Source organism: Salvelinus fontinalis, unplaced genomic scaffold (genome assembly GCF_029448725.1).
Source record: "Salvelinus fontinalis isolate EN_2023a unplaced genomic scaffold, ASM2944872v1 scaffold_0190, whole genome shotgun sequence".
Lineage (NCBI taxonomy): Eukaryota > Metazoa > Chordata > Actinopteri > Salmoniformes > Salmonidae > Salvelinus > Salvelinus fontinalis.
This window is the reverse complement of record NW_026600399.1, coordinates 171,183-193,055: the sequence shown is the minus strand read 5'-3', so window position 1 is coordinate 193,055 and position 21,873 is coordinate 171,183. Positions and strand designations below refer to the sequence as shown.

At 40.7% G+C, this 21,873-nt stretch overlaps 1 protein-coding gene across 1 annotated transcript in view; it reads right to left on the bottom strand.

Moving 5' to 3' along the window:
- Positions 1-21,350, bottom strand: part of LOC129844180 (NACHT, LRR and PYD domains-containing protein 12-like) — a 48,874-nt gene extending 27,524 nt beyond the window's left edge. The window contains exons 1-6 of the mRNA XM_055912601.1: positions 21,094-21,350; positions 20,284-20,400; positions 18,995-19,079; positions 11,674-11,905; positions 9,503-11,294; positions 9,044-9,217 (exon numbers count right to left, since the gene is read on the bottom strand). Of these exons, the coding sequence (XP_055768576.1) occupies positions 9,044-9,217; positions 9,503-11,294; positions 11,674-11,905; positions 18,995-19,079; positions 20,284-20,400; positions 21,094-21,311 (2,618 nt within the window). The 5' untranslated portion in view covers positions 21,312-21,350. The remainder of the gene's footprint in view (positions 1-9,043; positions 9,218-9,502; positions 11,295-11,673; positions 11,906-18,994; positions 19,080-20,283; positions 20,401-21,093) is intronic.
- Positions 21,351-21,873: the final 523 nt, after the last annotated feature.

Sequence of the window (21,873 nt, the reverse complement as noted above, 5' to 3'; positions counted from 1 at the left end):
ACGCAACGTAGCCAACACTGCTAGCTAGCCAGCTTGCCACCGAAGAGCATTGTAGAAACGATTACAATACAACGGAACGACTTGTTTTGTGTAGTGTTAGCTAGCTACATAGTTTTCTTTGCTAGCTTTGTATCTAAGATAATTGTGTAACTTTGAGTAATTATCGGTTAGCTAGCCAGCTAGTTTCGCCTGCCGCGCTGCTGTCCTCCTACCTAGCCAACACTGCTAGCTAACACTGCTAGCTAGCCAACTTCTACCGAATAGCAGCACTGTAGAAACTTACATTACAACGGAACGACTTGATTAGCGTAGTGTTAGCTAGTTGTCTTTGCTGTCCTTGTATCCATGATAATTGTGTAGTTTAGAGAAATTTAGAGAAACTGTCGAGGTCACCTAGCCAGCTTCACTTTCAACAACGCAGCTACTGCTAGCCAGGCTACTTCACCAGCCAGCAGTACTATATCATTTTAGTCAATAAGATTTGTAATTTTATTGATTTTTTGCTACGTAAGCTTAACTTTCTGAACATTCGAGACGTGTAGCCCACTTGTCATTCTAATCTCCTTTGCTTTAGCGTAGCCTCTTCTGTAGCCTGTCAAATATGTGTCTGTCTATCCCTGTTCTCTCCTCTCTGCACAGACCATACAAACGCCTCACACCGCGTGGCCGCGCCCACCCTAACCTGGTGGTCCCAGCCCGCACGACCCACGTGGAGTTCCAGGTCTCCGGTAGCCTCTGGAACTGCCGATCCGCGGCCAACAAGGCAGAGCTCATCTCAGCCTATGCGTCCCTCCAGTCCCTCGACTTCTTGGCACTGACGGAAACATGGCTCACCACAGATAACACTGCTACTCCTACTGCTCTCTCTTCGTCTGCCCACGTGTTCTCGCACACCCCGAGAGCTTCTGGTCAGCGGGGTGGTGGCACCGGGATCCTCATCTCTCCCAAGTGGTCATTCTCTCTTTCTCCCCTTACCCATCTGTCTATCGCCTCCTTTGAATTCCATGCTGTCACAGTTACCAGCCCTTTCAAGCTTAACATCCTTATCATTTATCGCCCTCCAGGTTCCCTTGGAGAGTTCATCAATGAGCTTGATGCCTTGATAAGCTCCTTTCCTGAGGACGGCTCACCTCTCACAGTTCTGGGTGACTTTAACCTCCCCATGTCTACCTTTGACTCATTCCTCTCTGCCTCCTTCTTTCCACTCCTCTCCTCTTTTGACCTCACCCTCTCACCTTCCCCCCCTACTCACAAGGCAGGCAATACGCTTGACCTCATCTTTACTAGATGCTGTTCTTCCACTAACCTCATTGCAACTCCCCTCCAAGTCTCCGACCACTACCTTGTATCCTTTTCCCTCTCGCTCTCGTCCAACACTTCCCACACTGCCCCTACTCGGATGGTATCGCGCCGTCCCAACCTTCGCTCTCTCTCCCCCGCTACTCTCTCCTCTTCCATCCTATCATCTCTTCCCTCTGCCCAAACCTTCTCCAACCTATCTCCTGATTCTGCCTCCTCAACCCTCCTCTCCTCCCTTTCTGCATCCTTTGACTCTCTATGTCCCCTATCCTCCAGGCCGGCTCGGTCCTCCCCTCCCGCTCCGTGGCTCGACGACTCATTGCGAGCTCACAGAACAGGGCTCCGGGCAGCCGAGCGGAAATGGAGGAAAACTCGCCTCCCTGCGGACCTGGCATCCTTTCACTCCCTCCTCTCTACATTTTCCTCTTCTGTCTCTGCTGCTAAAGCCACTTTCTACCACTCTAAATTCCAAGCATCTGCCTCTAACCCTAGGAAGCTCTTTGCCACCTTCTCCTCCCTCCTGAATCCTCCTCCCCCTCCCCCCCCCCTCCTCCCTCTCTGCAGACGACTTCGTCAACCATTTTGAAAAGAAGGTCGACGACATCCGATCCTCGTTTGCTAAGTCAAACGACACCGCTGGTTCTGCTCACACTGCCCTACCCTGTGCTTTGACCTCTTTCTCTCCCCTCTCTCCAGATGAAATCTCGCGTCTTGTGACGGCCGGCCGCCCAACAACCTGCCCGCTTGACCCTATCCCCTCCTCTCTTCTCCAGACCATTTCCGGAGACCTTCTCCCTTACCTCACCTCGCTCATCAACTCATCCCTGACCGCTGGCTACGTCCCTTCCGTCTTCAAGAGAGCGAGAGTTGCACCCCTTCTGAAAAAACCTACACTCGATCCCTCCGATGTCAACAACTACAGACCAGTATCCCTTCTTTCTTTTCTCTCCAAAACTCTTGAACGTGCCGTCCTTGGCCAGCTCTCCTGCTATCTCTCTCAGAATGACCTTCTTGATCCAAATCAGTCAGGTTTCAAGACTAGTCACTCAACTGAGACTGCTCTTCTCTGTATCACGGAGGCGCTCCGCACTGCTAAAGCTAACTCTCTTTCCTCTGCTCTCATCCTTCTAGACCTATCGGCTGCCTTCGATACTGTGAACCATCAAATCCTCCTCTCCACCCTCTCCGAGCTGGGCATCTCCGGCGCGGCCCACGCTTGGATTGCGTCCTACCTGACAGGTCGCTCCTACCAGGTGGCGTGGCGAGAATCTGTCTCCTCACCACGCGCTCTCACCACTGGTGTCCCCCAGGGCTCTGTTCTAGGCCCTCTCCTATTCTCGCTATACACCAAGTCACTTGGCTCTGTCATAACCTCACATGGTCTCTCCTATCATTGCTATGCAGACGACACACAACTAATCTTCTCCTTTCCCCCTTCTGATGACCAGGTGGCGAATCGCATCTCTGCATGTCTGGCAGACATATCAGTGTGGATGACGGATCACCACCTCAAGCTGAACCTCGGCAAGACGGAGCTGCTCTTCCTCCCGGGGAAGGACTGCCCGTTCCATGATCTCGCCATCACGGTTGACAACTCCATTGTGTCCTCCTCCCAGAGCGCTAAGAACCTTGGCGTGATCCTGGACAACACCCTGTCGTTCTCAACTAACATCAAGGCGGTGGCCCGTTCCTGTAGGTTCATGCTCTACAACATCCGCAGAGTACGACCCTGCCTCACACAGGAAGCGGCACAGGTCCTAATCCAGGCACTTGTCATCTCCCGTCTGGATTACTGCAACTCGCTGTTGGCTGGGCTCCCTGCCTGTGCCATCAAACCCCTACAACTCATCCAGAACGCCGCAGCCCGTCTGGTGTTCAACCTTCCCAAGTTCTCTCACGTCACCCCGCTCCTCCGCTCTCTCCACTGGCTTCCAGTTGAAGCTCGCATCCGCTACAAGACCATGGTGCTTGCCTACGGAGCTGTGAGGGGAACGGCACCTCAGTACCTTCAGGCTCTGATCAGGCCCTACACCCAAACAAGGGCACTGCGTTCATCCACCTCTGGCCTGCTCGCCTCCCTACCACTGAGGAAGTACAGTTCCCGCTCAGCCCAGTCAAAACTGTTCGCTGCTCTGGCACCCCAATGGTGGAACAAACTCCCTCACGACGCCAGGACAGCGGAGTCAATCACCACCTTCCGGAGACACCTGAAACCCCACCTCTTCAAGGAATACCTAGGATAGGATAAAGCAATCCTTCTGCCCCCCCCCCCCCCCCTTAAAAGATGTAGATGCACTATTGTAAAGTGGCTGTTCCACTGGATGTCATTAGGTGAATGCACCAATTTGTAAGTCGCTCTGGATAAGAGCGTCTGCTAAATGACTTAAATGTAAATGTAAATGTAGAATACACAGTGTTGACAACATGTAGAATACACAGTGTTGACAACATGTAGAATACACAGTGTTGACCACATGTAGAATACACAGTGTTGACCACATGTAGAATACACAGTGTTGACAACATGTAGAATACACAGTGTTGACCACATGTAGAATACACAGTGTTGACAACATGTAGAATACACAGTGTTGACAACATGTAGAATACACAGTGTTGACAACATGTAGAATACAAAGTGTTGACAACATGTAGAATACACAGTGTTGACAACATGTAGAATACACAGTGTTGATAACATGTAGAATACACAGTGTTGACAACATGTAGAATACACAGTGTTGACAACATGTAGAATACACAGTGTTGACAACATGTAGAATACACAGTGTTGACAACATGTAGAATACACAGTGTTGACAACATGTAGAATACACAGTGTTGACAACATGTAGAATACACAGTGTTGACAACATGTAGAATACACAGTGTTGACAACATGTAGAATACACAGTGTTGACAACATGTAGAATACACAGTGTTGACAACATGTAGAATACACAGTGTTGACAACATGTAGAATACACAGTGTTGATAACATGTAGAATACACAGTGTTGACAACATGTAGAATACACAGTGTTGACAACATGTAGAATACACAGTGTTGACAACATGTAGAATACACAGTGTTGACAACATGTAGAATACACAGTGTTGACAACATGTAGAATACACAGTGTTGACAACATGTAGAATACACAGTGTTGACAACATGTAGAATACACAGTGTTGACAACATGTAGAATACACAGTGTTGACAACATGTAGAATACACAGTGTTGACAACATGTAGAATACACAGTGTTGACAACATGTAGAATACACAGTGTTGACAACATGTAGAATACACCGTGTTGATAACATGTAGAATACACAGTGTTGACAACATGTAGAATACACAGTGTTGACAACATGTAGAATACACAGTGTTGACAACATGTAGAATACACAGTGTTGACAACATGTAGAATACACAGTGTTGACAACATGTAGAATACACAGTGTTGACAACATGTAGAATACACAGTGTTGACAACATGTAGAATACACAGTGTTGACAACATGTAGAATACACAGTGTTGATAACATGTAGAATACACAGTGTTGACAACATGTAGAATACACAGTGTTGACAACATGTAGAATACACAGTGTTGACAACATGTAGAATACACAGTGTTGACAACATGTAGAATACACAGTGTTGACAACATGTAGAATACACAGTGTTGACAACATGTAGAATACACAGTGTTGATAACATGTAGAATACACAGTGTTGACAACATGTAGAATACACAGTGTTGACAACATGTAGAATACACAGTGTTGATAACATGTAGAATACACAGTGTTGACAACATGTAGAATACACAGTGTTGACAACATGTAGAATACACAGTGTTGACAACATGTAGAATACACAGTGTTGACAACATGTAGAATACACAGTGTTGATAACATGTAGAATACACAGTGTTGACAACATGTAGAATACACAGTGTTGACAACATGTAGAATACACAGTGTTGATAACATGTAGAATACACAGTGTTGACAACATGTAGAATACACAGTGTTGACAACATGTAGAATACACAGTGTTGACAACATGTAGAATACACAGTGTTGATAACATGTAGAATACACAGTGTTGACAACATGTAGAATACACAGTGTTGACAACATGTAGAATACACAGTGTTGACAACATGTAGAATACACAGTGTTGACAACATGTAGAATACACAGTGTTGACAACATGTAGAATACACAGTGTTGACAACATGTAGAATACACAGTGTTGACAACATGTAGAATACACAGTGTTGACAACATGTAGAATACACAGTGTTGACAACATGTAGAATACACAGTGTTGACAACATGTAGAATACACAGTGTTGACAACATGTAGAATACACAGTGTTGACAACATGTAGAATACACAGTGTTGACAACATGTAGAATACACAGTGTTGACAACATGTAGAATACACAGTGTTGACAACATGTAGAATACACAGTGTTGACAACATGTAGAATACACAGTGTTGACAACATGTAGAATACACAGTGTTGACAACATGTAGAATACACAGTGTTGACAACATGTAGAATACACAGTGTTGACAACATGTAGAATACACAGTGTTGACAACATGTAGAATACACAGTGTTGACAACATGTAGAATACACAGTGTTGACAACATGTAGAATACACAGTGTTGACAACATGTAGAATACACAGTGTTGACAACATGTAGAATACACAGTGTTGACAACATGTAGAATACACAGTGTTGACAACATGTAGAATACACAGTGTTGACAACATGTAGAATACACAGTGTTGACAACATGTAGAATACACAGTGTTGACAACATGTAGAATACACAGTGTTGACAACATGTAGAATACACAGTGTTGATAACATGTAGAATACACAGTGTTGACAACATGTAGAATACACAGTGTTGACAACATGTAGAATACACAGTGTTGACAACATGTAGAATACACAGTGTTGACAACATGTAGAATACACAGTGTTGACAACATGTAGAATACACAGTGTTGACAACATGTAGAATACACAGTGTTGACAACATGTAGAATACACAGTGTTGACAACATGTAGAATACACAGTGTTGACAACATGTAGAATACACAGTGTTGACAACATGTAGAATACACAGTGTTGACAACATGTAGAATACACAGTGTTGACAACATGTAGAATACACAGTGTTGACAACATGTAGAATACACAGTGTTGACAACATGTAGAATACACAGTGTTGACAACATGTAGAATACACAGTGTTGACAACATGTAGAATACACAGTGTTGACAACATGTAGAATACACAGTGTTGACAACATGTAGAATACACAGTGTTGACAACATGTAGAATACACAGTGTTGATAACATGTAGTGGAAAGGTTATCTGGCACTTTGATGCTGTTTGATGCTGTAGTGTATCTTTGATTCGTTTTTGGTCAAAAACTCTTTAATAGATTTGGGGAAATGGGAAAAACCGGGGGGAAAGCCGTAGGAATAAAAAAAGTTGAGATTTTTCTTCCTCCTTCGTCTTCTAATGTCACAGCTAGCCAATGTTCACCAGGCATGTGTTTAGGATGGGTATTGACAATAAACATGGCCGGCCACTCAGGCCATTTCTCAGTAGGTAATTCATCGCAAGCCCACACTCCACAAAATTGTTTTCCAATCAAGCGGGTCATGAGCCCTTCCAATTCTTGAGTATTAATGTATTTGCTCAACGATCCTTAATAGTAATCCACTAAGACTTGTCTTCGGGCATTCACTTCCAATATTTAATCAGGTTAGGAATCAGAGAATCAGAGCATAAACAATCATACTAACTGTACAGGCTAAAGGTGTACGGAAAAGCATTTCCAGCCTGAGGTTACCTTGGGACACCACAGACAGATTTCCTGAGGTGTCATCATCAGGTGATAAATTGAAAGCATACAATGTGTAACCCTCTGCAAAATCATTTCTGTCAATAGGTAAAGAGAGATCTTTTAGATGCCTCCCTGTAGCCAGGAATAGATTGTAAAATTCTCACACAGATATCCGGTTATTAAATTGCGGTTGGAAAGCCTTAGCAGGGACCTGACGTCGGTCCTGACAGAGAGCTACATACTCTGCATTGAAATGTTGAAAGTTAATTTTTTTTTAATGTAAGCTGCCCGTATTAGAGGCGTGGTCAACCAAGCCTATAACCATGTAGCGGGGTAAAGGGCCTAGAAAAAATATTTTCTTGACTACAGATTCTACTGCCCACCGGTAGGCAAAAGGTTTTCATGGTAATTCTTTGGAGAGGGTAAAGGGCATTTCCTTTCATCAAAGCCTGTGAATGACAGGCTTTGTGTGCCGTCAACTGTATTCTCTCTTATGATCCTTGTGCCTCTGTAACTTACTCATTCATCATCATTCACGATTCATTCCTGATTATTCATAATCTTGGTAGCATCCACATGAATGTAGAAGTGTTCAGAAACATCTTCTATTCTTACTGACAATACAAGTGAAGTGACTCCAAAATGACAGGACATTATTCACTATTCAGTTTCTATTAGGAAAAACATAATTCAAAACACCACCAAGACAAACTGCAAATGAATTGAACAAGTTAGTAGAATCACAAGCTTGATGTCATCACTGCAGGCATGGAATATGGGACCAAATACTAAACTTTTGTACTTTAATACAATATAAGTGAATATGTCCAAATTATTAAGACTGCTTCAAATGGGAGAACTACGTACATAAAGTGATTTAATTTCTAAACGGTAAAATATATATGCATGAATACCTTTAAATAAAAGGTGACATTCTGTACTGTCGCCTAATATGAAACATTCTACCTCAAATCCAAAATGCTGGAGCATAGCACCAAATGTAAAACTGTAAGCTTCACTGTCCAAACACATACAGTGAGGAAAAAAGTATTTGATCCCCTGCTGATTTTGTATGTTTGCCCACTGACAAAGAAATGATCAGTCTATAATTTTAATGGTAGGTTTATTTGAAAAGTGAGAGACAGAATAACAACAAAAAAAATACAGAAAAACACATGTCAAAAATGTTATAAATTGATTTGCATTTTAATGAGGGAAATAAGTATTTGACCCCTCTGCAAAACATGACTTAGTACTTGGTGGCAAAACCCTTGTTGGCAATCACAGAGGTCAGACGTTTCTTGTAGTTGACCACCAGGTTTGCACCAACTGTTGTCACCTTCTCACCAAGCTGCTTGGCGATGGTCTTGTAGCCCATTCCAGCCTTGTGTAGGTCTACAATCTTGTCCCTGACATCCTTGGAGAGCTCTTTGGTCTTGGACATGGAGGAGAGTTTGGAATCTGATTGATTGATTGCTTCTGTGGACAGGTATCTTTTATACAGGTAACAAGCTGAGATTAGGAGCACTCCCTTTAAGAGTGTGCTCCTTATCTCAGCTCGTTACCTGTATAAAAGACACCTGGGAGCCAGAAGCCTTTCTGATTGAGAGGGGGTCAAATACTTATTTCCCTCATTAAAATGCAAATCAATTTAGAACATTTTTGACATGCGTTTATCTGGATTTTTTTATGTTGTTATTCTGTCTCTCACTGTTCGAATAAACCTACCATTAAAATTATAGACTGATCATTTCTCCCTCACTGTATGCTGTGGACTATGTGTGTCTGGTAAGCACATGTGGATCTGGTGAACAGTTATCACTTGTTGACCAACTACAGGAATACTGACCTCAGAGTCTCCAGTTTACAGTGGGGATTCCCCAGTCCAGCAGAGAGCAGCTTCACTCCTGAATCCTTCAAATCATTGTTACTCAGATCCAGCTCTCTCAGGTGTGAGGGGTTTGACCTCAGAGCTGAGACCAGAGAAGCACAGCCTTCCTCTGTGACTCCACAGCCTGACAGCCTGACGAAGAGATCATCATGATTTCAAAAACACACTGTTAATTTAACACCAGTAGTGTAGAAGGACAATGGCAGATGCATTTGGTTTATTCTCCCAAACGACATATAGAGTCATCTTCCATCTCCTAGAATTGTATGGTCATAATGTTATACTAATGAGAAAATAAATGCATTGATTCAATATGTTTTTCAACATAATATTATAAACATATTATAATACAGATTTTCACAAAACTTAATATTTCTTCCTGATGATTAGTTCTTATATGTCATTTGATGTACTCACAGAACAGCTCTGGAGGCTTTGACCACTGGCAGCAGCCTCAGAAGACCTTCCTCTGATCTGGAGTATTTCTTCAGGTCAAACACATCCAGCTCATTTTCTGAAGTCAGCAACACAAAGACCAGAGCTGACCACTGTGCAGGTGACAGTTTGGGTTTTGAGAGACTTCCTGATCTCAGGTATCTTTGGATCTCCTCCACTAGAGAATGGTCATTCAGTTCATTCAGACAGTGGAACAGATTGATGCTCCTCTCTGAAGAGGGATTCTTCCTGATCTTCTCCTTGATGTACTTCACTGTTTCGTCATGGCTCTGTGAGCTGCTTCTTGTCTTTGTCAGTAGACCTCGTAAGTGCTTCTGATTGGACTCCAGTGAGAGGCCCAGAAGGAAGCGGAGGAACAGGTCCAGGTTTCCTGTCTCACTTTGTAAGGATTTATCCACAGCACTCTTGTAGAAAGTAACTTCAGGCTTGTCTCTGAAGAGCAACGAAAAGTATCTGAACATTGATTGAGGTTCGTCCATTAGATTCTCATTGTTGTTGATGAATGAGAGGAACACATATAGAGCAGCCAGAAACTCCTGAATGCTCAGATGAACAAAGCAGTACACCTTGTCCTGGTACTGCCCACATTCCTCTTTAAAGAGCTGTGTGCACAATCCTGAGTACACTGAGGCGTCATTGACATCAATGCCAGAATCTTTCAGGTCTTCTTCATAGAAAATCAGATTGCCCTTCACAAGCTGTTGAAAAGCCAGTTTTCCCAGTGACAGAATGCTCTCTTTATTCCAGTGTGGACCAGTCTCTTCTTTCCCAATATACTTTTCATTCTTCTGTTTGGTATGAAACACCACAAGGTGTGTGTACATCTCAGTCAGACTCTTGGGCATCTCTTCTCTCTTATGTTTCAGCATGTGTTCAAGGACAGTTGCAGAAATCCAACAGAAGACTGGAATGTGGCACATGATGTGGAGGCTCCTTGATGTCTTTATGTGTGAGATGATTCTGCTGGCCAGGTCCTCATCACTGAATCTCTTCCTGAAGTACTCCTCCTTCTGTGGGTCATTGAAGCCTCGTACCTCTGTCACCTGGTCAACACACCCTGAAGGTATCTTATTGGCTGCTGCAGGTCGGGTAGTTATCCAGAGGAGAGCAGAGGCAAGCAGATTTCCCTTGATGAGATTTGTCAGCAGAACATCCACTGAGGTTGACTCTGTGACGTCACAACAGATCTTGTTCTTCTGGAAGTCTAGGGGCAGTCGGCACTCATCCAGACCATCAAAGATGAACAGAACTTTGTACTTGTCGTAGTTGGAGATTCTTGATTGTTTGGTTTCCATTGAGAAGTGATTGAGAAGTTCAATCAAAGTGTGTTCTTCCCCTTTAATAAAATTCAGCTCCCGAAAAGGGAATGAAAATACAAATTGGACATCCTGATTTGCTTTTCCTTCAGCCCAGTCCAGAATGAACTTCTGCACAGAGACTGTTTTTCCAATGCCAGCGACTCCCTTTGTCAGCACAGTTCTGATAGGTTTGTCTTGTCCAGTTAAGGGTTTGAAGATGTCGGTACATTTGATTGCAGTCTCTGGTCTTGCTTGTTTCCTGGTTGTTGTCTCAATCTGTCTCAGCTCATGTTCATTATTGACCTCTCCTGTTCCACCCTCTGTGATGTAGAGCTCTGTGTAGATCTTATTGAGAAGTGTTGGGTTTCCTTGTTGAGCGATCCCCTCAAATACGCATTGAAACTTCTTCTTTAGATTAGATTTGAGTTCACGTTGGCAAATCACAGCAAGCTCATCTGAATCTAGAAATAACAGAGAGGATATTATAATTAAGTCTGTTTTAATGCCTACAGTATTGTAGGACAGTTATAAAGTTCTAAATTATAATAATGTCTTCTCTTAACAGACTGTATAAATGTGTAAATGTTTTCATAATGCATTACAGACTGGTGTGACTGATTATATTATTATTGGTATTATTGATGGTATTATTAATGTTGTCTCTCTCTCTAAATTAATCACCACAACACATCCTGCTGCTACTTGATGAGGTCACTAGGTGTTGTGTTAAGGCTGCTACAATATCATTGAGTTACACAGCTACTTTAGCTGTACTTTAGCTACAACTTTTAAATGTCATAAAACATCATTCAATATGAGGCAGACAGATCTTACATTTCTCCAGTGTGTCAGCAAGGTCCTTCTGGTTCATTTTCCTCAGGACGTGCAGTGTGATCTTCAGAGCCCCCTCTCTGGCACTGCTCTCCTGCTTCTCATCTTCAGCATCCACCACTTCCTTATCCTGCTTCTGACTCTCAAACTCGCCTTCTGGGAGTTCTGGACTAAGAATCCTCTTGAACATCTTCAGCTCGTTCTTCACAAATGTCATAATTTTCTCTTCAAGCAACTGAAATAAATCAAGTAAATAAGTTAAGCAAGAGAAGAAATGCTTTCTCATTAACACATTAATGAGGGGCTGCTGTGCTCCCTCCCTGCTTGAACACAGACTGTACAGCCACTCAGATCAATCCCATGTACGCACGCCAAGCTCCGATTCAGTCAACACTTTGGAACGTAGCAACGTAATGACGTAAAGGTAACGTAAGGGTAATGGCGGGCTGAAGGGATTTATGTAGAGCACCTCAAGATAAAACATAATATTCGAATTATCTGCTAAATTAGACTAAAATATTAGCACTACATAATCTGGTGAGTGATAACCTTCAATCTGGACAATAACACAAAACAAATTCTAAAACTAGAGACATTTATCGACAAATATTACGAAAACAGGCAACAAACAAACATGACGGAGAGTAAGACAGGGGAACCGATTACAAAACGTAAACGTGACTCTTCTACAGACACTGATGATTTAATATTCTCACCACCGGGAATGGTAAAGGTCGAAACCGATCTGTTAAAATCAATAAATGACAAACTGGGTATTCTGGAATTAGTTAGTAAGGATATAAAAGAGTTGAAGGCAAGCCTAGAGATGAGTGATGAAAAAGCTGCGACATTGGAGAAGGAAACACACAAGCTAAAAGGGACAGTCAATAAGATTGAAACCGAAATGAATGGAATTAAAAAGGAGAACACCGTTCTGAAGGAAGCCTTACTGGACATACAAACTAGATCCATGAGAGAGAATTTGGTACTTACAGGTATCCAAGAAAAAGAAGGAGAAGTTCCTGAATCTATAGTTAGAGAGTTCCTCCTTACAGCGCTTCAGATTCCACGCGAAGTTATCGACAAAATCCAACTTGAACGTGTTCACCGCTTCGGACAGAGAGGGCAGAGGTACGAACGCCCAATTGTTGCCAAATTTGCTTCATTTAAAGATAAAATAATGGTTAAAAGCCTGGGTAAAAGACTTGCTGGGACCAAAATTGGCATGAATGATCAGTTTCCGAAGGAAATTGCAGAACGGCGCAAAGTTCTGTATCCAATTTTCAAAGAAAATAGATTAAAAGCGAAACGAGTAGCTCTCGTCGTTGATAAACTATATATTGATAACCAGTTGTTCAGAGACACAAAGACTACTCCATGGTTATTTTAAAATTTACAAAGTTCTCATAGACGAGGAAAATAAACACAATTCAAGCCCGGTTACTGATTGTAACAATACAACAAAAATATATAGCTTTTCTATAAATCTTCACATATAACTAATTGAACACACAAGCACTATTTTTACATAGTGAAGATAAAAACTAAGTTAACAGAAGGCACAGTATGTGTGGATGGTATGGTTTGTGTTTATTTTTTATTTAATTTGTTATGTTTGGAAAGTTGAGTAAGTGAGTAATGAAATGGTTGCATATCCCAGAGCCAATGTATTGCTGTGAGCCGGGTATGAGAGGGATTTCAAGGTTGTTCAGATGATGGATATACTTTTATAATGAATTATACGTCTTATTTATTGTCCTATCATGGAGAACTACATTTATTTTTAATTTTAAATTAATTATATCTAAGTATTTATTATCCTATTTTAATGGTACGGTCCATGGCCCTATACCCTAGACACCCACCTGAATGACCCAGATACTAAGGAGAAGTCCCTAACTGTTTTATGTGCTCGCTGTAAGCGGTCTGTATGCAGCTAAAATGAGGTCAGAGACCAAGAGCAGCACTGCCCCCTCAAGATTCTGAGCCTGCTTGGCAGGGTTGGTCCTGCAAAGCCAAAGCCCCCTAAAGGGAGAGCATAATATACAAGGAAATTCTCAAAGCTGCTAATGAGAACCTTGACAACCTTATACCTAGCCGGTGGGGATTCCGGTGGGGTGCCCCCACCCAGGCAGTGGCAGTGCTGGCAACACTAGCTGCAGTAACCCATGGGGAGGGGGTCACACTCGGACATTCAGAGAGGGGGTATATTATTGTGGCCCTGGCGGCACAAAATCAAAGTCGGACTGCATGGAGATGCGTGGGGACATGGTCATGACGGGTGGCCATATTGTGGGTGTTTCAGGAATAAGGTGTACATTTGACCACCATTATCTAGGATGTGACAATGGTAAATAAATCTCTCAATTTTTGCTCATTATTTTGCGCGGTCTTGCAGGCCTTCTCATGCAGCTGCAACTGCAGTAACATTTGTAAATCATGACCCATCTTGAGTTGGGCTCTGGGATGGTGCAATTGTTGAGAAAGTGAGCTTATGGTTGTGTGGGGGTAAGGGCTGAGTGTGTGTGTGTGAGTGTATGTGTGTATCCCACAACTGTTGCGAAGGAAGAAGTAAAAGATGTTAGGTACAATAGAGGATGATCCACAGCTATATATAATACAAATCGAGGTGAGGGCGATGGAAATGCATATGGCAACTGATCTACTACAATCCGGTAAATGGCACTGTATTCTCTTTTCAAAGGATGGATCCCAGTCGGTTCAGGGCTATGGGATACAGGGGGTCGAGGGTGGTCTGCCGGGCATTGGGATGACAACCCAACTCGGGTTGAGGAGGGCTTTTAGCGCGTGGAATAGTAGGGACCAATTGGAGGTTTACTTAGTAGAAATGCAAATATCATGGTACAACTATATAGACACTCAATCATTATGTTACTTTTTAATAGTACGTTTACAAAAATATATTCTGATTAAAAGAATGAAAGGTGTGTCTCATTATGGTAAGTGGTGAAATAAGTATAGCCAGTTACAATTGTAATGGCTTAGCAGATAATAAGAAAAGACGATCAGTATTTACCTGGCTAAAAGAGAAGGATTATAATATCTATTGTTTACAGGAAACCCATTCAATGGTTTTAGATTAAGTTTTGTGGAAAAAGAACTGGGGGGGCAAAATATATTTCTCCCATGGGCAAAGAAATTCAAAAGGGGTGATGGTCTTAATTAACAATAATTTTGATCCAAATGTGCAAATTGTCCAAACAGATCCTCAAGGTAGATGGATTATTTTAAATATGTTATTGGACAATAAACAAATATGGCTTGTTAACCTATACGGTCCGAATAATGATGATCCAAGCTTCTTTGAAAATATATATAAGAATTTATCAACTCTACAAGCAACACTAGACTCTATTATTATAGTGGGAGATTTTAATACGGTCTTAAATACCTCTATAGACCGGAAAGGAAATCACACTACAAACTATCACCCTCAGGCACTTAAGGAAATCATGAATGTCATGGATATATTGGAATTAGTGGATATATGGAGACTTAAATACCCTGATTTAGTGAGATATACATGGCGGAGGCTGAATCAAGCTAGTCGTCTTGACTACTTTCTTATACCATTCTCTCTGGCACCAAAAGTTAAAAAAGTGTTGATAGGGGATAGAATGCGGTCGGATCATCACATAATTGGCATATATATTTCTCTTACAGAATTTCCACGTGGGCGAGGATATTGGAAATTTAATCAAAGTCTACTAGATGATAAATTGTTTAGAACTAGGACAGAAGATTTTATAACTGACTTTTTCAGACATAACATAGGTACAGCAGATCCCCTTATTGTATGGGACACTTTTAAGTGTGCCTTTAGAGGCCATGCAATTCAGTACTCATCTATAAAACAAAAGCAATTTAGATCAAAAGAGTCCATATTAACAAAGGAAATTGAAGGACTAACAGTACAGTTAGATAGCAATAAAAACGGTACCATAGAGGCACAGAATAAGTTAGAGGAAAAACAAAAAGAAATGGAGGAACTTATTCAAGAAAGATCCAGTGTAATATATTATAAAAATAAAGCGAACTGGATGGAATATGGGGAAAAATGCACCAAATTCTTTTTCAATCTTCAATATAGAAATGCTACCAAAAATGTTTTATTAAAACTTGTTACAAATGATGGAGTCACGCATGATTCACCAAAAGATATTTTGAAAGAGGAAGTAAAGTACTTTAAGAATATGTTTTCGTTTCAGGCTCCTCCATCTCCGCTAACTGAAACTAATTGTATGGATTTTTTTCCTATTAATAATGTAAAATTAACATCTGTACAGAAAGACTCATGTGAAGGCCAAATTACAGAGGAGGAACTGCTTGATGCAATTGGGGCCTTTAAAGATGGGAAAACTCCAGGGCTGGATGGCATACCAGTGGAAGTATACAAAACTTTTTTTGATATACTCAAAGGACCATTATTAGCTTGTTTTAACCACTCCTATATAAATGGTAGATTATCAGACACGCAACAAGGTCTGATATCGTTATTACTGAAACAGGACCCAAGTGGTATATATAAAGATCCAGTCCAATTAAGAAATTGGAGACCTCTTACACTTCAGTGTTGTGATGCAAAAATCCTAGCAAAATGCTTGGCGCCTAGAATAAAAAAAGTTTTGGCAGATATTATTCATCCTAATCAGACAGGTTTTTTACATGGACGATACATTGGAGATAATATAAGGCAAGTACTGGAAACAATAGAACACTATGAAATATCGGGGACACCAGGCCTAGTTTTCATAGCTGATTTTGAAAAGGCTTTTGATAAAGTACGACTGGAGTTTATATATAAATGCCTAGAATATTTCAATTTTGGGGAATCTCTTATAAAATGGGTTAAAATTATGTATAGTAACCCTAGGTGTAAAATAGTAAATAATGGCTACATCTCAGAAAGTTTTAAACTATCTAGAGGAGTAAAACAAGGTTGTCCACTATCGGCATATCTATTTATTATTGCCATCGAAATGTTAGCTGTTAAAATTAGATCAAACATTAATATTAAGGGATTAGAAATCCGTGGCTTAAAAACTAAGGTGTCATTGTACGCTGATGATTCATGTTTTCTTTTAAAACCACAACTAGAGTCTCTCCAGGGCCTCATAGAGGATCTAGATACCTTTGCTATCCTCTCTGGATTAAAACCAAATTATGATAAATGTACCATATTACGTATTGGATCACTAAAAAATACACATTTTATATTGCCATGTAGTTTACCAATTAAATGGTCTAACGGAGATGTGGACATACTCGGTATAAAAATCCCAAAAGAAAGAAATGATCTCACTCCAATAAATTTTTATAGAAAGTTAGCAAAAATAGATAAGATCTTGCTACCATGGAAAGGAAAATACCTGTCTATTTGTGGAAAAATCACCCTGATTAACTCTTTAGTCATATCACAGTTTACCTATTTGCTTATGGTTTTGCCTACACCTAGTGACCTGCTTTTTAAATTATATGAACAAAAAATATTCCATTTTATTTGGAACGGCAAGCCAGATAAAATTAAAAGGGCCTATTTATATAACGAATATGAATTCGGAGGGCAGAAATTATTAAATATTAAAGCATTAGACCTCTCACTAAAGGCATCAGTCATACAAAAGTTATACTTAAATCCAAACTGGTTCTCTAGTAAATTGGTACGAATGTCTCATCCTATATTCAAGAATGGCCTTTTCCCCTTTATTCAGATTACACCTGCTCACTTTCGGTTGTTTGAAAAGGAAATAATCTCCAAAATATCCTTATTTTTTAAACAAGCCTTAGAAAGTTGGTTGCAATTTCAGTTTAATCCACCTGAAAGGACGGAACAAATAGTACAACAAATATTGTGGTTAAATTCAAATATAGTAATTGATAAAAAAACTGTATTTATTGAAGAAATGTTTAAAAAAGGTATAATTTTTGTGAATGATGTCATAAATAGGACTGGTGGAGTTATGTCACACATGCAGCTAACACAGACATATGGAAATGTCTGCTCTACCCAAAATTACAACCAATTAATTGCAGCATTACCACAAAAATGGAAGAGGCAAGTAGAAGGGGAAAAAAGTAAGGAACTTGTATGTCGGCCCTGTATTAAAGAACATAAATGGTTAAAGAAAAGTGTGATAAATAAAAACATATACCAATTTCATTTAAGGACCAAGAAACTGACAGCTGTGCCATATAAATTGCAAAATAGTTGGGAAGAGATTTTCGATGTACCCATTCCATGGCACATGGTTTATGAATTGATACGCAAAACAACGCCGGATTCAAAACTTCGAATTTTTCAATTTAAAATACTGTACAAAATTCTTGCAACTAATAGAATGTTATATATGGGGTATACAATCTTCCCAGCTCTGCAGATTCTGTTGTGAGGAGGCAGAGTCATTAGATCATTTATTTTGGTATTGTCCATTTGTAGCTCGTTTTTGGTCACAGGTCCAGGAATGGCTGAAGAATTGCAACATTTGCCTAAAACTAACGCTACAGATAGCAATACTGGGGGATTTGAAAAGCCATAGTCAATCAATCAATAATATAATAATTATTTTAGCAAAAATGTTTATTTTTAATTTACAATCTATAGAAGCTATGAGAATAGGAAGGTTCAAGTCTTTTGTGAAGCATCACAGCACAGTTGAAAAATATATGGCAAATAAAAATCCGAAATGGATGATGTTGGAAGATAGATGGGAGGGGTTGAGTGGAACTGAAGGGTGGGACTAATAACAAGATAAACAATGTAGGGCATACGGGATCTGTGAAATGTGTATAGGTGCGGAGCTTTTGTGAAATAGCACAGTTACAAGTGGAAATAAAATTGGATGGACAACAGAAATAGAGGAAGGACTAAGAACAAATAAGAGAGAACTATTGTAAAGTGGACTGTGTCTGTAAGATGGGTATAAGATGTATAAATTGAAGGTAAAAGCAGAAGTGTTTATTAGTTTACTCCAATTGGGGGATCGGTGGTAGGGTGCGGGGAATAATAATAAAGGTATATTCTTTAAAAAAGTATGTATGTCTATATAGGTATGTGTATGTATATATGTGTATATGTATGCATGCGTGTATGGATATATATATTTACCCCCAAAAAATATGGGGGATTGGAAATGATGCAGACAATTACATTGGAAGCAACATTCTTTCCGCAAGATTAAGCTGATCCACCCCAAAGAAAAAAAAGAAGAAAAAAAAGAAGAAAAAAAAACACATTAATTAATGATTGACGGATCAACTTCACTTGAGGTAAACAAAAACAAATGTACATAACAGGACCACATACACTGAATATGGAGGCCAGGTCTGTTTGATGACTCTGGGAAGACTGACCACTGAGAATCTCTGACTCTGATCTCTCCTGTTGGTTTCTGTGGACAAAACATGAGATTACATCTCCTCATCCAGGGAGTGCACACACACACACACACACACACACACACACACACACACACACACACACACACACACACACACACACACACACACACACACACACACACACACACACACACACACACACACACACACACACACACACACACACACACACACACACACACACACACACACACACACGGAGGGAATATTGTGTTTGTTTAATATTGTTTTTGGACTATGAAAATGGCCTATGGATTTTGAAAACAAGAAAAAGAAATGGGATAGGAGAAACATTTTTTTATTTTACCTTTATTTAATTAACCAGCTAGTTGAGAACACGTTCTTATTTACAATTGCGACCTGGCCAATATAAAGCAAAGCAGTGCGACACAAACAACGACACAGCTTCTGTGACTAGAGACAGTGTTGTTTAACTCAATGACCATGACCCATGAGTTCTTCTTACCTTTGTTCAGTAGAACAGTCTCCCTCTCTATTAAACTCTATAGGTTGTTGTAAAATCGATATTCTGAATTTGGGAAATAGAAACTCAATAAAACTACTTTTCCAATGGTGCCCATTGGAATTGGTTAATGAGTTAATAATCGCTGATTAATTTAATCATGCAATTAGAAACGTTTAATCATTCGATGAGCAACAGTCGTTACATTAACTAATACAACGTCACGACATCACTGACACACAGCTGGGGAGGCTGGTCTATTTTGGAGTCTTAACCTATGTATCTGTTGTTCGTCATGTAGTTTGAAAGGGGCTATAAAATACCTTTGTACTTTTGTTTTGACTCTCAACGGATCATTAGAAATGGTGAATCATTGAAAGTCATTGCTATTGCAAAGCTCTTATTAAAGATTTAGTTTAAGTATAACTCTGACTTGGGTGATAAGTTCGTCTCCTCATTTGACAGTAAAGAAATTAACCACCACACTCTTCATCCAGGGAGTGCACACACACACGCACGCACGCACGCACGCACGCACACACGCACGCACGCACACAGGGACGGAGGGAATGTTGTGTTTGTTTAATATTGTTTTAGGACTATGAAAATGGACAATAGGATTAGCATATGGATTATGAAAACAACCAAAAGAAATGGGAAAATGGGAGAGGAGAAATGACTAGTGACAGTGTTGTTTAACTCACTGACCATGACCCATGAGTTCTTCTTACCTTTGTTCTGGAGAAAAATCTCCCTCTCTAAACAGTATAGGTAGATCCATAGACTTGTCACTCGACATGGACACACAGCTGGGTACAGGGGAGGCTGGTCTCTCCTGCTTGATTGGGCTTCAACACAACAGAGACAAACATTACATCTCATCTACTCTGAGCTCAGATGGGGAAACAGAAGAAGAGTTTCATTCGAACACGCTATATATCCATTTTTAGAAATGTTGGTAAATTATCTCATATTGTTTAAAGAAATGATTAAACCACTACAAGGCTTTATAAATACTTCTAAAGTGGGTAATTTACACATTAAATGCACTTTTGCTGTTATTTTCCTGCCGTGAGAAACAGGGTGAAATTAACATGGCATCTGTAAGTGCATTCATCTTTAGATATCTAGGTGAGACAACCACATATCACAGTCAGATATACAGGATACCAACATTACATTCCAGCTAATCAATGGATATATAGATATCTAGGTGAGACAATCACATATCACAGTCAAATATACAGGATACCAACATTACATTCCAGCTAATCAATGGAGATATAGATATCTTGGTGAGACAACCACATATCACAGCCAGATATACAGGATACCAACATTACATTCTTGTTAAATAATGGATATATAGATATCTAGGTGGATATATAGATATCTAGGTGGATAAATAGCATTTAGCAAAAAAACACATTTTCCTACACATCTGAAATCTAGGACAGTTATATAGAATGTACCCATAAGCAATAATTTCTCATTAAAAAACTATTTAGAATATACATTCTTAAACAATACTGTCAGCTCACCTCTTAGTTTTGGTGTCATGTTCCCCAGAGAGACTCATTTTAGAGGCAGGGCCACCATCCTCTCTCTCCCCAGAGAGACTCATTTTAGAGGCAGAGCCACCCTCCTCTCTCTCCCCAGAGAGACTCATTTTAGAGGCAGGGCCACCCTCCTCTCTCTCCCCAGAAAGACTCATTTTAGAGGCAGGGCCACCCTCCTCTCTCTCCCCAGAGAGACTCATTTTGGAGCACTGACCCCTAAACAGAGATCCAGCATGTTGGTTGTGGTTAACACAGTGATCCCTAAACAGAAATTGAACATGTTGATTGTGGTTAACACAGTGACAACTAATTATTTTATTCATTATCTCTTAGAAATAAAACAGTTTACTAACAGACACATTCAAACAGTCAGGTTATTTAACGTAATTACTTTTTCTAGCCCAATGACCACTCAAAACCCGCCCACAAGGCCTGAAAATTAGCCCCTGATAGGCCTACATCTTATTTTGGGGCGGCAGATAGCCTAGTGGTTAGAGTGTTGGGGCGGCAAGTAGCCTAGTGGTTAGAGTGTTGGGGCGGCAGGTAGCCTAGTGGTTAGAGTGTAGGGGCGGCAGGTAGCCTAGTGGTTAGAGTGTTGGGGCGGCAGGTAGCCTAGTAGTTAGAGTGTTGGGGCAGCAGGTAGCCTAGTGGTTAGAGCGTTGGGGCGGCAGGTAGCCTAGTGGTTAAAGTGTTGGGGCGGCAGGTAGCCTAGTGGTTAGAGTGTTGGGGCGGCAGGTAGCCTCGTGGTTAGAGCGTTGGGGC